At 46.7% G+C, this 15853-nt stretch overlaps 1 protein-coding gene across 1 annotated transcript in view; it reads right to left on the bottom strand.

The window, feature by feature from the left end:
- LOC122387325 overlaps positions 1-11665 on the bottom strand; it is a 68863-nt gene extending 57198 nt beyond the window's left edge. The window contains exon 1 of the mRNA XM_043377435.1: positions 11565-11665. Coding sequence (XP_043233370.1) covers positions 11565-11588 — 24 coding nt within the window. The 5' untranslated portion in view covers positions 11589-11665. The remainder of the gene's footprint in view (positions 1-11564) is intronic.
- Positions 11666-15853: the final 4188 nt, after the last annotated feature.

Raw genomic sequence — 15853 nt, forward strand, 5'->3', positions numbered from 1 at the left:
CCGGCCGGTGAGGTTTATTCCTCACTCGAATGAAAATTTTGCTAAAGATCTATTCCAAGCAGTTGACAGGTTTTAGTGCAATGCAAAGTCGGAACCGTCCTGCGCCGGCAGTCTCCCAGGCGGCGCGTAACAGCCGCCGCCGGCCGCCGCGCCGCCGCTCTGGCAGGGTGTTTCACTTTATACCCCTGTTGTTCGAAAAGGTGTGGACCGATTTACTTCATTCTTGCATGACAAGATCCACCATTCAATTCTTAGCAGGTACCGAAAATTTGACGTCAATTGCACGATCCGCCGCCCATATTGTGGTACTGCCATCTATTGGCAAGGCTCCAGAACTATAGCCGAGCGGCTATTTCCTCTTCTGACACACCATGAAAGCGCAGTTATATTAGCGAGCGAAGCCAGAGAGAGAGCAAGAGGTAACCTGACCTGATTGACAAGCCCGGGCGCGGCCAAAAAGGACCATGCACCAGTTGTCAAGCGGGTGTTTGCCATATCATGGACTAGAGATGTCAATCGGATACCAACTTTTTGGTATACCGATACCAAACCGATACCAACTTGGTATTTGGTATTTCAAGCCTAATGTGGTTGGTATTTTGTTGGTATTATGAACCCTTACTAATGTATAAGAGGCTAAGAAATTGGTAAAAAGTTGGTATTTTCCTCATCTTTCAAAGTTGGTTCGGTTTCGGTATTTTCCCACGGTTTTGGTTGGTATTTGGTTTGGTACCTATCGGTATTCCGACTTTCTGTAACTGACATCATTATCATGGACCATAAACGTCACCGATCTAACTAAAAACAAGCTGAACGACAGATTAGGGTTAGGTGCAAAACACCAGTATACTTTGAACGGTAACCACTGACAAAATTTTGGAATTCGGGGGTCCCTTGCCAAAACTACCGGAAAAGCAGCGCATATCGCTACAATTCAGCCAAAAAACATCACATATACAACAACAAAGTAGATTGAAAATACACCTTGTGAGGTACCGAAGGTAGTTTGTCCTTCGATTTGCCCCCCCCCCCTCCCCCCCAAAAGGCATGTATGGACGTCAGATGGCGACAACGTCCCATCAGCGGTGACGGCCGGGCACCTGTCGAAAAGCAACGTGTGAGACAATTTGAGCCACGGTGCACTCATTCAGCTTCATATGATGCTCCAAACACGACCGTTAACACATTGAAGTTAATAGATTTAATGCCGTGAATAAATAAATTTAATGACATGAATGGGTTTATTTTGAAAACTAAATATGTTGGAAGCCAGAGGTCGCGCCATGTTCAGGCATGGAACTTCTCCACTTCGGATGTCAAAAACATCGCAACAGTGGTGTGAGCAGACATTTTTGATTTGGGGGAGAATGCCTCATGACCTGGGAACACTTTGATGTAAATTTAATCTAAAATGACCGCATTATCCCGCGACCGCCTGGGGGGGGGGGGGTCGGATCCGACCCCCTCCGTTTTTCTCAAATAACTCATGAACCGCTTACGCTATCAACTTGAAACTTGGCATACCTTCTCCCCTATCAATTTGACGTCTTTTGTGTAATTTTGAAGATTTTTTTTCCAAACTTTTTGAGATATATCGATTTTAGTGATGTAACTACATGGCGTTTTCAGTCAAAAAGTGGTAAATGTTTAAAAAATCGCTACAAAATCAAGGTTTAAAGCAAATTGCAAATTAACCCGCGCCCTGCTGGGGGGGGGTGTTTGAACACCCCCCTTGTGGTTTTTCGCGAATATCTCAAAAACGGCGGCGCTCCGCGCCGCCGTTTTTGGTACACCTTATCATACATCAATTCTACACATGTTGTGAAAATTTCAGACCAAGGTCATTCAAGGTCAGGTCACCAGGTCACTTGAAGTGACCTCACCTCATAAAAAGTTTCAATGTCTGTCATAGCTACACCGAGTGACCGATCGCTTTGAAACTTTCATCGATTGCTAAGAGCAATAGCATGTACAAAATGTATATCTCAGAATTTTGATATCGATGACCTAAGGTCAGGTCAATTTTGCGACCTCCCCATTATAAGTCAATGGGAGAAAATTGAAATGCGCCTCTTTTGGACGAAAGACATTATAAACACTCCCAAACACTGAATTACAAGTGTTTTAGACACACTGAACATGAAAATGATGCCCGTGACCCCTGTTTTTGCCCTGAGGTCATCTTAGGTCACGAATGGTATCTAACAGTTTTTCGCAAATAACTTTTGATAGAGGCATGCTAGAGCGATGAAAACGCCTTAGATGTGTTCAGCTCGACGATACGGATCGACTGATATGCAACATGACCCTTTCCGGTCAGGTCATGACCTTGACCTGAGGTCAAATTTTCAAGTTGACCTTTCAAGGTCAAGTCATAGTTCATTCGATGCGTCTTGACAAGAGGAACGCGATGCCGGTAAAATTAAGCTCGTACGAGGCTTGGGTCAAAAGTTATTGCAGAAAAACTGTTTCCGAAAAAATCGGCTATTTTTGCAGTTTTTGCCCCCTGCAGGCAAAACCGTTGACGTTAGGTCAAATCTGAGAAAATTACTCAGAAAGGGCGTTAATAGGGCTATCGAATGCGCTTTTCCGCGGCGCTGTAGCTCTATTGGTTCCCGAGTTATGCGTTGGCTTCTTGGAAATTGTCGACATTCGACCTGGAAATCGGCGAAATTTTGCCTTCAATGACCTCTGGTGACCTCACCTTTGACCTGACCAAAAAATTGACCGAAGTGATTTCCTCATTATTTTTTACGCACTTTCGAACGCCGCCTTCCGCGTATCGCTACGTGGCCCAGGAGCCGAGTTAGAAGGGGGGGGGGTGTTCAAACGTTGGCTTCTTGGAAATGCGTTGGCTTCCCCAGGATTCCCCAGGGATTCCCCAGCAGGGCGTGGAAATCCAGGACCCCCAGCCGGGCGCGGGTTAAGAACATCAATCGACGCAACTCAACGAGTTCTTTAAAATAGCTATCTCGGATTTTCCATAAAATGCGTTTTTCACCCCGAAAAAAAAAATCAAAAAACTATATGCTTTCGAAAACAGCTAATAAAATCCTAAATTTTGAGAATTTCCAAAAAACGGAATACATGTTATAGAGCTCTATTAGAACATTAGATGTCCCAAATTTCAACTTTCTATTTTGATTTTTTACCCCCAAATCAGGGCTGCGGAGTCGGAGTCGGAGTCGGAGTCGGTCGGAGTCGACAGTTGTGACCGGAGTCGGAGTCGGAGTCGGAGTCGATTTTAGAAACCCGAGCCGGAGTCGGAGTCGGAGTCACCGAAAATCTGTCGACTCCGCAGCCCTGCTAGGTCTGCGGTGTCGGAGTCGGGAGTTGGAGTCGGTCGGAGTCGACAATTCTGCCCGGAGTCGGAGTCGGAGTCGGAGCTGGTTTTTGAAAGGCGGAGTCGGAGTCGGAGTCGGAGTCGCCGAAAATCCAACGACTCCGCAGCCGGCCCAAATTGTAAAAAATAGCTCCAACATGCATAGGGCATATGGTGACGTCATAAGCACTTTCGTGAATTAGAGGCACTTTTGAACATCGCATGTGAAAACAAATGGCACCACTAGATTCCTGGGACAAAGCTCGTCTAGAAAAGTGCATTTTTATGTCAAAAATAAAAAGCTGAAAAATTGACTTTTTCTTGGCCCTCGTTTAGTTATGTATGGATAAACGATTTTGTATGCTTTCAATGCACACTTATCACCAGCAGTGACTTGGAGTCACATATAACCATTACCATCGGATTCGGCGTGAAAAATAAGCCATAAAACATGTGTCGCACGCCCATGTAGCAGAAAGTGAAAACCGTTACCTTTCGTGACCTGACCTGACCTTGACCCGTACTTAGTATGACCCCTATACGTACATGGTACCTTCACTAGGTCTTTGAGGTCATTTTTGGTGAGTTTCGAGCAGCAGCTATCGATTCCGCTGTCCGTAAGCCTAATCATGCAAAACCCCAGAATTTGACCTTTGACCTGACCTTGACCCGAAAATTGACCTCAATCTTAAAATCTTAAGAGTGCTTTGGGAAGGTCTCGTAGTGACCTTTCGAACGCCGCCTCGCGGGGCTCGATACGACCATTGGTTCTCGAGATAACAGGGGGGGGGGTTCGGATCCGACCCCCCAGGCTGTCGTGGGTACGGAAATTTGAACGATATATGATAATACACCTTACGCGTTACTCTGGCCGTCATCCACCAATTCCTGGCAGATCCTCCCCTCCCTGCTCCGGTCCGGCCGCCACCACCGCCGCCGCCGCCGGCGCCCGAGTTTTTTTTTTTTTTTTGCTAGTCACCATGCCACTCGGTGACTTGTGATATGCGTATGTTTCTCACCGCTGCAGCGGTAAAATAACATATCAGCGCGCTGGTCATATGAAAACTGAACATAAAAAAACATAACATAAGTGAAAACTGAACATGAGTGAATGCATTATGCTTTATGTAATTATGCAGGCATGAGATCCTCTGTAGAGAGGAGGCCCCTTTAGGGAGGAGGCACTCTGTAGAAAGGAGGCCCCCGGGATTCCTCCGCCCCTCCCTTGGCCAAATCCTAGCTACGTGCCTGATATTTGTAATGTGATATATGGATCTAGGCCCATTAACCCTCGCCGGCACAGGGAGAGAGAGAGGGAGAGAGAGAGAGAGAGAGAGAGAGAGAGAGAGAGAGAGAGAGAGAGAGAGAGAGAGAGAGAGAGAGAGAGAGAGAGAGAGAGAGAGAGAGAGAGAGAGAGAGAGAGAGAGAGAGAGAGAGAGACCATTTATTCAATAGCGAACAGATGAATATAACAAATCAAGTAGGCAATTGGCGCAAAAGTGCTACGCACTTGGATCATGGCGCCGCTTGCTAAACAAGAAGTACTCAATGTATTTAGCAACAATAATAATGATGAAACACAATGGAACAAGAAGAACGGAATAAAAATATTTATTTTGCAAAACATGCCAAAGTGATCGACCGGACCGCCCAAGCCCGGTAACGCTCCACGACCCCGGCGGCACTGCAAGGCTGCTCCGCACCGTGCCCACTCGTCCGACCACGGTAGTGGTGAGGGTTGGGACTGGGATGTTGTATTATAAGCGATGGGTATGGATGATGAAGGATTGGACAGCGGTGGCAACCACACGGCCCTCCTCACGACTCAGGTCTGTACCGTGGATAAGGATGTCGAGTTGTTTGGAGGAAGGGAGAGTGGAAAAGTCAGTGTGGATGACGGGCGACACGGTGTTGTAAAGAATGCTTCGCTGAGTATGATAAAGTGGACAGGAAAGTAGGAAATGTTTTGTGTTTTCAGAATTATAGCCGCAAGCGCAAGAGGGTGAATTAGCTTGTTGTATGGAGAAAAGATGAACATTAAGTCTTGAAGTATTCAGTCGTAGTTTTGTGTGTAAAATGTTGCCTGTTTTTGTGCCTAGGAAATAATACAGAGGTGGACGGGGTTGTGTAATGGGAACTATAGGATTGAATATTAATTTGTGATAAAACTGAAGTTTGTGGATTTTCCGTCTGTCGGTTAAAGAAGTCCATCCTAGTTCTCGTCGCAGTCCGTTAGTCGATGTCCGAAGTCCAGTCCCAGTGATCAGTCGTGTTGCTCTGTTTTGTGCTTTTTCTAGTCGCATGCCGTCAGTCGTTGTGATGTGTCCGTCGTAAGTGATGTCACAATAGTCGAGGAAAGGTTGAACGTAAGTAATATAGAGTGATAGAAGCATTCCTTTAGGTATGTGTTTTGCTATTGGGTATAAAGGGCCCATAGAACGATTAAATTTTAGAAGGACGTCATTAATGTGTGTGTGTGAAAGCGTAGATATGCGGATAGTGTGAGGCCGAGATGTTTATGATCATTTACTATTGGAATGGGGTTACCGCCGAAAGTAAGGGTTGGTCGATTAGTTTGTTGTCGATGTGAGAAAGTTTGTTGTGTGGTTTTCGTTGCATTGAATGTTATAGCCCATGTTTGTCCGTAGTTGTGTATGATGTCTAGGTCTTTCTGTAGTGTCATTTGTGCGTCGTGAAAGTTGTCAGTTGGAGAGTAAGACGAGTATAAAGAGCAGTCATCGGCATAAAAAACATTTTGTTTGTGGTTTTGTCACATAGTCCGTTTAAATATATAATCGCCAGAAGTGGCCCTAAAACCGATCCTTGCGGTACCCCAGCGTCAAGTGTCAGTGTCTGTGATGTAATCTTATTAATGTCAACTGTCTGCTGTCGGTCCGTCAGATAAGATTCAAGCCACGTCAGTAAGTCGTCCGGTATTCCAAACTCCTTTTTACACTTAATAAGAAGACTCTTGTGCCAAATCTTTTCAAAATACCGAGAAATGTCTAAGTATATTGTGGTGAAGTCGCGTCCGTTCTCGAGAGAGTTGTACAGTAAGTCTGTTATGTATGTAAGTTGCAGTGGAGTGTTGTGTCCTGGTCGGTATCCACTTTATCTGTCGGTTAGAAACGAAAATTCAGTAATGTGTTGATATATATGAGCGAATGTAATTTTTTTCAAAAACTTTTGATATGCACGGAAGTAAACTGATTGGGCGATAATCATTTAATTCAGACGGAGTTCCTTAACGCTTAAATATTGGTCCAACTTTGGCCTTTTTCCAAGATGTGGGGTATATTCCGGTAGTGAGAGATTTGTTAAAAAGTTGCGTCAAAGGTTCGTCAATCAGTAATGCTGTCATTTTTAAAATTTTCGTAGGTAATCTGTCTGAACCACAAGCTTTATTAGCGTCTAAGCTATTCAGGGTTCGAAGGACTCCTCAATGCTGCTGAGAGTGGGTACTTGTTCAGTGTTTCTTGCTGTGTATGTTTGAAGTTGTGCAATATGTGCGTCATTGTGATGTCAAGTTGTGCTTGTGAGGCAAAGTATGTATTCAGCATGGTGGCTTTGTCAGTGTCAGTTGTCGCTGTTGTGCCGTCGTGTTGTATAAGTGTCGGTATGGAATGGTTTTGTTTATGACCTGTTATGTCTCTTAAAATTTTATGATATTTGTGAGGGTCGTGTTTGTTCTGAAGTAGAAGTGAAACATTATTGTTTACATGTTCGTCGTAAAGCTGTCTATTCAAATTTGTCACGAAGTTGCGTTGGGTTTTCCATTTTGCCCACGCTTGTTTATCGGTTTTTCGTTTTCGGGCAGCATTAAATAAACGTTCACGTTTCCTAATTTCCTTCAGAAGTTCTGGTGTCACCCAAGGATTGTCATGTCTTGGTTTGCTTTGTTTTATCGGTATGCACTCTCTGGCTGCGTCAATTGTACGGTTAGTAAAGTCAGTCGCTGCGTCATCACTGTCCTTGTTAAGAATAGATGTCCAGTCTGTTTGTTGTAAAATGTGTTTTAATTTATCGGCGTCTGTATTTGCATAGTCCCAGTAATCGGTTACATAATTGTCATCATTCCTTTCTCCCTGGATTGATAGCGTCACAAATACAGGAAAGTGGTCAAGTGTTGAAAGTGAAGAGAGAAGTCCGCTATCAATGATAAATTTAGTATTGGATGTGAAGAAGAGGTCTCGTAGGTTGTGTGTGTCATTTTCAATACGAGTAGGTTGGTCGATGAGTTGCGTTAGTCCAATGGTGTCAGTTGTGTCTCTTAATTTTCGGTCGAAAGCTGTCAGTCCACTATGTTGATAGGTATCTGGAGGGAGGAATAGGTTGCCAACATTTAAGTCGCCTGTCAATAATACATTTGGGGAGTAGAGATGTGCACGAGTCACACTGTCGGTTAGTCTGTCTATAAACTCTTCTCGTCGATGTGCTGGAATATTGGGTGGGAGATAGATTGAGCACAGTAGAAATGTAGTCATTTGTTTTTATTTTTATCCAAATCCATTCTTCACCAGGCAATTCGAGTGAGGAAATTCTGGAGAATGTGAGTGAGCTGTGAATGTATACTGCCGTGCCTCCTCCGTGTCTGTCTCTGTATCTTGTAATGGGTGGATGAAAATTGTCAATAGTATAACGGTTCGGGTTAATTGAGTCGTCCAATTTAGTTTCAGTGAGTGCGAGAATTGTGATTTTATTAACGTCGACAAAATTTGTTAGCTCTTGGACCTTGCCAGGACCTTGCCCTTGCCAGGGGGGTTGATGCAACCCCCCTCTAAGGTTTTTCGCAAATAACTCGCGTTAGAAGCGGCCGATCGCAACGAAACTTTCAGTACCCTCGCATTGATCAATTTTACACCTACCCTGAAAATTTCATGACCCTGACCCAAATGACCTTTGACCTGTGACCTCTTTTCCGAGACCATGTTTGACCGGAATCGTGATTCGGCGTATGTCGGCTCGCATTAGCCGCGCGTTTGCAAGCTTTTCGTGGTTTCAAACGTTCAAACATGTGATTTGATGTTGCTCCCATACATTAGGGTGGGTGTCAAGGTCACCTGAAGGTCAGGTCAGGTCATTGACCTTTGGTGACCTCGGTTGACCTCGGTTCACTTTTTCGAGTTTGACATGTTTCTAGGCTAGTTTTTGGAGCTGCATTCGAATTTAGCAACCATTTGAACATTTACGAAGTAGCTTTGGTGCCTTCGTAACATGTTACGAAGCTGTCAGAGGCGGTTGACACGTATTACGAATACCCGTCACAGCCCCTACCGGTTGACCTGACCTGACCTGACCCGACCCGGTCTAAATGCTTAAAGACACCATCTCTGATCAAAACTAACGCGATATTCGTGATCAGCACCCCGGAAAACCACATAGCAGCCACACTTTACGACTTTCTAACAGGTCCCGATTTTTCCGGTTTACGGGTCATTGACATGACCTGGAAGGTCACCCGATGACCTAGGACCTTAACCCGCGAGTTGCTGGGGGGGGGGCGTTAAACGCCCCCACTTTTTTCGCCGGGCCATAGCATAAAAACGGCGCGCCGCAGGCGCGCCAAATTTTGAGGACCTGTAGGGAATTGATTGAAGTGTATTGTGACAAAGTTTCAAAAAAATCGGTCGGAAAATTTTTGAGATAGCGAGGTTTTAATGACGTCATGATTTCTCAGTTTTCGACCAAAAACGGCATATGTTCAAAAAATCATATCAAATCACATAATAGACATACAGACATGCCGTAAACGCCATTAGACTGCCAATACCATGAACCATCAAATGGCTATCTTCGATTATTGATTATCGCTCCGCATTTTCCAAAATCTTGAACTGAATCTTGGCAGTTTCTCGTGACTACTTCACGACCATGATACATGCATTTCCTAAATTGAACTTTTTTAGCCAAACACGTAGACATATGATAAAATGAATGTCACCATCGTGTTCTACGCCCCAAATTACCCATAAAACATGTGTCACATGGGTTGCGAATATCAGTTTTGATTTTCGGGGATATGTGCCTGCCCGGTTGACCTGACCTTGACCCTGACCTATGCTTGACTGACCCCTACATGGAGCTGACACTCTTGTAGGCCTTATATGATGGATTGTGCACCGTTTTGACAGAGTCTGTGACGAGAGGCGCCCACTGCGAAGTCCTGAAGTCCATGCTACTGAAAGCCCGATTTCCGGTGTTTGACCTGACCTTGACCTGACCTATGACCTCAAAATTCAACTTTAAAGTACTCATCTGAAGCGTCTCGTCGCGCTCTTTCGTTTGCCGCCTCGTGCGTTTCGCTGCGCCTATTGGTTCTCGAGTTATCGGCTGGGGGCGTTTAACGCCCCCCCCCCCCCAGCAAACGGTGGGTGGCGAAATACCCCAGCAACTGCCGGGTTAAAATTGGGTATCATCGGCTTCCTCTTGTGACGGGCAACACGCTCGTTTTTTCCGCGAAGCTCTAGCTCGATCAGGGGCCAAACGCGAGGGGGGGTCGTACCCCCCCCCCCCCCTGTGCCGTCGAAGGACGCAAAATGGCCTGTGCCGGCGAGGGCTAAGGCAATCAAAATGAAAATAAGAAAAATAAAAAGTCCAACATGAATCCCTATCGTAACGGCTCAGCTTCTTTCGAAACTTGATTAGAATCCGGATCAGCGGTAAGGAATTACGGGTGTTTCCATGGGCAGCCTAAGCCCTTACGAGGCACTGATCCGGATCAGTGATGCCCATGGAAACGGGGTCAGTGACCGGAGCTGACCTGAACCGACCTGGCCGAAATGCATGAAGACAACATCTGTGATCAAAACTAACATGGAATTCGTGATGATCAGTACCCCGAAAAACCTCTTAACAGCTTCACATTACGAAGTTCTGACAGGTCCCGATTTTCCCAACTTTTGGGTCCTTTACCTGACCTGGCAGGTCAACCAATGACTCAGGACCTTAAAGTTGGGTATCATCGGCCTCCTCTCGTCACGGGTAACATAGTTGTTTTTTTTCGCGAGGCTCTAGCTCGATCTGGGGCCGAACGGCAAGAGGGATGTTGGACCCCCCCCCCCCTCCCCTATACATTTGGGGCTGGCAAAACACCAATATAGGCGAGGGTAAACCGGAAAGGCACTATATGTAAGACATTTACTACACTGCAACTGAACATCTGAAATCGGGTGGACAAAGTCGGGTTGGAGACAATGTCGGAGCATATGTACGGCTCTCGCGAGATGAAGCGGTAGGTTTTGCTTACATTTCCGATTATATCTCAGAAACTAATCGATCTACGATGAAGCTATTTTACACGATCATGGCCGGCTTGTTACCCAACAAGTTCGATCGCGTCTTCAACACTTAAAAGCTTAAGACGACGACTATAGAGCATGAAGTACACCAAATTTTCTAGATGCAAAACCTACCGCTAAAACCCGCGAGACCTCTATATGCAAGAAATGAATACCTACGTCGGCTCGTCTGGAAATACAGCGTATTTTTCGATGGGTAAATGTGCATATAGCCCGCCTTGCACAATGCGGTACCCCATATCCCTATTAATTGCGAAGCTTCGTGTCCCTTTAAACGGCACCCCGCTAGGCATCTGGGCCATGTAACGACACCAGCAGGCAGCCTTTGAAACGGCGTCAAAAATATTGAAGAAATTATTGGTCCCTTTTAGGGTAAGGTTAGGTCAGGGCACCAGACATAACCGGAAATAAGATTTTCCCACTTTCCAGGCCAAACTTCGATCACTTTCGACACCTGCGCATAGCTTAGAAAGGCATAGAAAAGCGCATTCGAACGCTCTTTCGAATGCGCTCTACGTTCTATCTTTTTAACGTTTTTCCGCTCTTCTTTTTAACGCTCTTTCTGAAGTAAGCTCTCAGATCTGACCATAGAGCAAAGGTTTAGCCTCCAGAGGGCACAAACTAAAATAAACGGCAGTTTAAAAAAAGTTTCTGTAATGAATTTTGACGCAAGAAAGGCACGACATTTATTGTGTCAGCATCGTATTCCTCTCGTCAAGACGCGTCGAATGAGCTATAAGTTGACGCTGCTTCTTGGCCCGGGAGCCGAGAGATGGGGGGTGTCCAGCCCCATCTCTCCAGCAGGTCGTGAAAATCCAGGACCCCCAGTGCAGCGGTGCGCCGTTTAAGCCCTGCTGCTCCGTGTCCCTATAAAGCGGCGGCCGTCCGTGTTCCGGCTGATCCGGCGGTCGGCCGTGTCCGGCAGAGGCTGCACCGCAACTCACCGCAGTGCTCCAGGTGCTAGCCATGCTCAGCTGCTGGCAGTGGTCCGCCCCGGTCCGCGGCTGGTGCTCAACTCACCGCCGCGCCACACGGACCGAGTGGCGCGCACCAGCTGAGCCCACTTTACCTGTTGGGCCGACTTTTCCTTTTGCACGGTCCCCGGGTGCCCGACAGAGGTAAAAAAACGACTTGTATCGCCTACAATAGAGCTGAGGCTAGGAGCGGCGCCGCGAGTCTCTGACTCGGTTTCACCGACTGAAGACCTCGAAATAAGATTGGTGGACTGGCTATACTTTCTTTTTTTAAGAACTCTGGCTCAAAGTATGTTTTCCGAATAAGCACGTGTTTTAGCGACCAAAAGGGGCAAAACCTGGGTGCGTCTAGAGGTTGGTAGGGGACAATAATGAGACAGTGGTTGCGCGCTATATACGAACTGAATTATCGCACGGCTACTAAATCAAGTTGTATTTGCGCATTGGTATATTCGGTGGTTGATATTTGTTTGGGCTGGCTGGCTGCCAACAAGTTTGCGTTTATTAGGTATTTATTTTTGTTTTCGACAGGAAGAGACAACTCACAATTACGAAGAGATTACTTTTTTGATATTGACACACTGAGAAGATTGGTGGAAAATGTGATGAGATTGAGATATCAGAAGATGAGGAGGGAGTGAGCGTTGGTTCTTTTATTTTCTGTTTTCATCAGCATATGGATTGAAAAGTGTGATAAACAGGTATTTGAGAGATGATTGTAAGTCAAGATCCAAGTTGAAATGGAAAAAGCAAGAGAAAACAGGGAGTGCTATTGCAGTTTGGTAATGATTTTGCAACGACCTATGTCATGAACACAAGTACCTGCTTATTAATATTGGGTCTGCCAAGCAATTTATCAGGATGTTCATGGAAATGCTTATTTTCGATGAATAACAGTAGACTCTTGATACGTGTGGTACCATGTGTTTGACTGACCATCTAATGTTATCTGTCCTCAGTCCTGACATATGCATTGATAGTAAATACATTCATGCCTGGATATTTTGTAATAATGAATAATGTTGCTCTCTCTCTTCGTGACTCATGATATGTTATGGAAGTGTAATGGGGTCTGGACGAAGTCAACTATAGCTCATTTTGAACTGCATTTCCTGCTGGCTGGAAGCCATACACACCACATGTAAAGCTGAAATTCATTCATTGCATTCATTCATTCATAAAAATAATAAAAAATTATGACAATCAAATTTTGGAGCCTGGAAGGAGTCTTCAGTAGGGTGTGTCGACAGAGGGGTTTTTCTCACAGATTCGCGTTAGACAAAGATATAAATTGGCGGGAGCATGCCAAAACACTAGCCCTGCAGTTGGTTTTGCGTAAAAATGCGATTTGACGAGGCTCGGCAGGTCGAAGTTACAGCGAAAAAGTCGCAGTCGACGGTGCTGCCACCTACATTGCCAATAACGGGCATTATCATATCGTTATAATTGGGGTAGTTTCAAATGAGAAATGACTTCTATTTTTGTTCAAACTGCTTAAGAAGAAATAAAACAATTCGGAAACATACATTTTTCCCAAATATCGCGTTCCATTTTTTCCTGTTGAGTTGTTAGGAAAGTGGTAAATTTCAAGGTTGACGGCTAAAAAACGAAACAGGAGGAACAGAGCAGGAATCACCAAGACGTGCGCCGCGCCGATGCTGTAGCCTGTAGATAAGGGGTGAGCAACAGAACCAGCATACCTAACGATTTTGATTAGTGATAGATATTTTTCTCTAAATGAAAGACTATTAGTAACTCAGGCAAGCCTTCTAATATAGGTATCGACAGGGTTGCGGTAAAAGGTACAATCGATGGCACATTACAATTATTCTGAGTTGGGAAACAACACTCTTCAGATACCTACCATCAACAACCTCACTATCTCCTATATGGGAGCTATTTCATCTGATTCCAGCGCCCTGAAAACAAACAGGTTATCATCAAAAATCTCTGTATTAGCGCCTACCGACATATGCTGAATGACGCTATCAATACCCAACATTTGTAAAAGGTGATTCGCCACACAGCCCGCCGGCGTCGGAGGGGTTGAATCAGTGAGCCAGATTGCCAGCGACTCACCGCTGAACTACCGGGCGTAACAAAACGGACGATGCGACATGACTCAGAGATCATCACAGACGCGACGGTAAGCCGCCAACAGCTCCTCTGATGTACCTATGCTTTAAAAATGTTGGCCAAAATTTAAGATCTATGTTATCTAGTGCTAATATTTGGATTTTCGGTTTTTTCTAATCCCCTCTATTTCACGGATTGCTTGAAAAAAGCTAGAGGGTTTCTTTTTACCGATGTCAAGTGGTTTTAGTTCAAAAGATTGGTGGTGCTGCTACTGGCAACAGTATTGGCGCAATATAACCGTTCTTTAGTCACCATGTCAATAATATTGACACAATCAATGACCACCGACTCTCACTGAATGTGTCTTCCTGTGTTCCGCAGGAAGCTGAGCTGTGACTGACTGGCCATTGCGTGTCATCAGTTCGGCCAGTAGCGGCGGAATACCTTCAATTAAGGGGGGCACTGCCGACTTTTGGTCCCATTCATTCCATGCAACGCCCAATCCATAGGGCTAATGTTAAAATGCCAAAATCAAAGGGGGCACGGTGCCGTGGTGCCCTCCCCGTTCCGCCGCCTATGAGTTCGGCTTGACAAGGGAACCGCGAGGTGGCAGATAGCGATATTACGTATCTGAACGAGGGTTCCGCACGAGCTCAGATGGGGCGGGTTGGGGCACGACACCTGGCGGGCTGCTGGGATCGTGCTCACGATCGAGCCAAGGCCATCTATAGAAGGTACAGTCACTCCCCCGCCGACCAATCAGAGACAGATCCTGAGTGACGTCACCCCTGATGCTCAAAAGGGATACTCCATTCCTTTACAACGTAAAAATGACTAACTTCATTTGAAGATTGTTGGTGACACTCTACATATATTGCTCAACGATTGATGTCATTAGAAAGTCCAACTAATTTTCTAGCGATAAAAAAGAGCAGCAGTATGCTAAGAAATGGCCGGTTTTGAAGATATAGACGATTTAAAAACCCTCTGCAGTTGCAGGAAAGCAACGTAAAAACGCATCGAGCTTATATTTTTACTATGAATAAATCATTTTTCAGTAAGTTTTTAGATATGGTATCGATTTATACAACAACTTTATTACAATATTTTTATTACTTGGAACTTTATTTCAAAATAATATTTTCAAAAATGGCAACTGTTGGCAAGTAGCTTTGAAGCGATTGTGGCGCGCCGCGCCATTATTGTCCTGAGGCCCCCTTATGATGTCATCAAAAGTGGAGTGACATGAGCCTGGATCGAGCCCCTGCTGCCCGCCCGCGCGCCGCCGTGGGAGGTGGCCGCCTGCCCACACGTCACATTCTCCCTGGACATCGGAGCGTTGCGGCGGGACGCCCCACCTGACGAACTGCACCAGGCGGCGCAGAGACACCTAGCATCCCTCCCCCAGCAAGCCATCTGGGTTTGGACGGATGGGTCGGCGGATGCGGGAGTCCGCAGCGGAGGAGCAGGAGCCTTTGTGGAGTGGCCGGACGGTGCAACCGACGAGCTACGCGTCCCTGCCGGTCAACTGCTCGAGCTTCAGGGCGGAGATGGTCACACTCCGCGCGGCCCTGAACCACCTGCGCGACCACCCGCACCAGCCGAGCGCGCCGATCACCATCTGCTCGGATTCGCAGTCGGCCCTCGCGACGCTGAGAGAGGGCCCGGCGTCCCAGAAGACCCTGCTAGGAGCCGCCATCTGGACCGAACTAGCGGCCCTGGCCGGTCCGTCCCGCCGGATCCACCTACAGTGGGTGCCGTCCCATTGCGGCGTCGACGAAAACGAGCGCGCCGACCAGATCGCCAAGGAGGCGACCGCGCTCCCCCAGGCGGCGGTCCCGGCGGACGTCGCTACCGCCCACCGCGCGGCCGCCAGACTGGCCCGCGACCGCACCATCGCCGCCTGGCCGGAGGGCTGGTACCGGACCCTGATGGAGAACCGGCTGCCGCCGCCGGCCGCGACGGGGGAAAGATCGTCGGCCGTCGACGTCCATCAACTCCGCGCGGGCCACTGGTCAGGATCCCGCCAATACCTTCACCGGATTGGACGGAACCCTTCCGATGATTGCCGCCAGTGCCCTGACACCGACTGTGCGGCGGGCCGGTGCACCGTGTGCCGGGAGGAGGCCACACGCCCCGGCACTTCTTCTTCCGGTGCCCGGCCCTCATGGGCTGACGTCTCC

Source organism: Amphibalanus amphitrite, unplaced genomic scaffold (assembly GCF_019059575.1).
Source record: "Amphibalanus amphitrite isolate SeventyFive unplaced genomic scaffold, NRLGWU_Aamphi_draft 000282F_arrow, whole genome shotgun sequence".
In the NCBI taxonomy this organism is placed as follows: domain Eukaryota; kingdom Metazoa; phylum Arthropoda; class Thecostraca; order Balanomorpha; family Balanidae; genus Amphibalanus; species Amphibalanus amphitrite.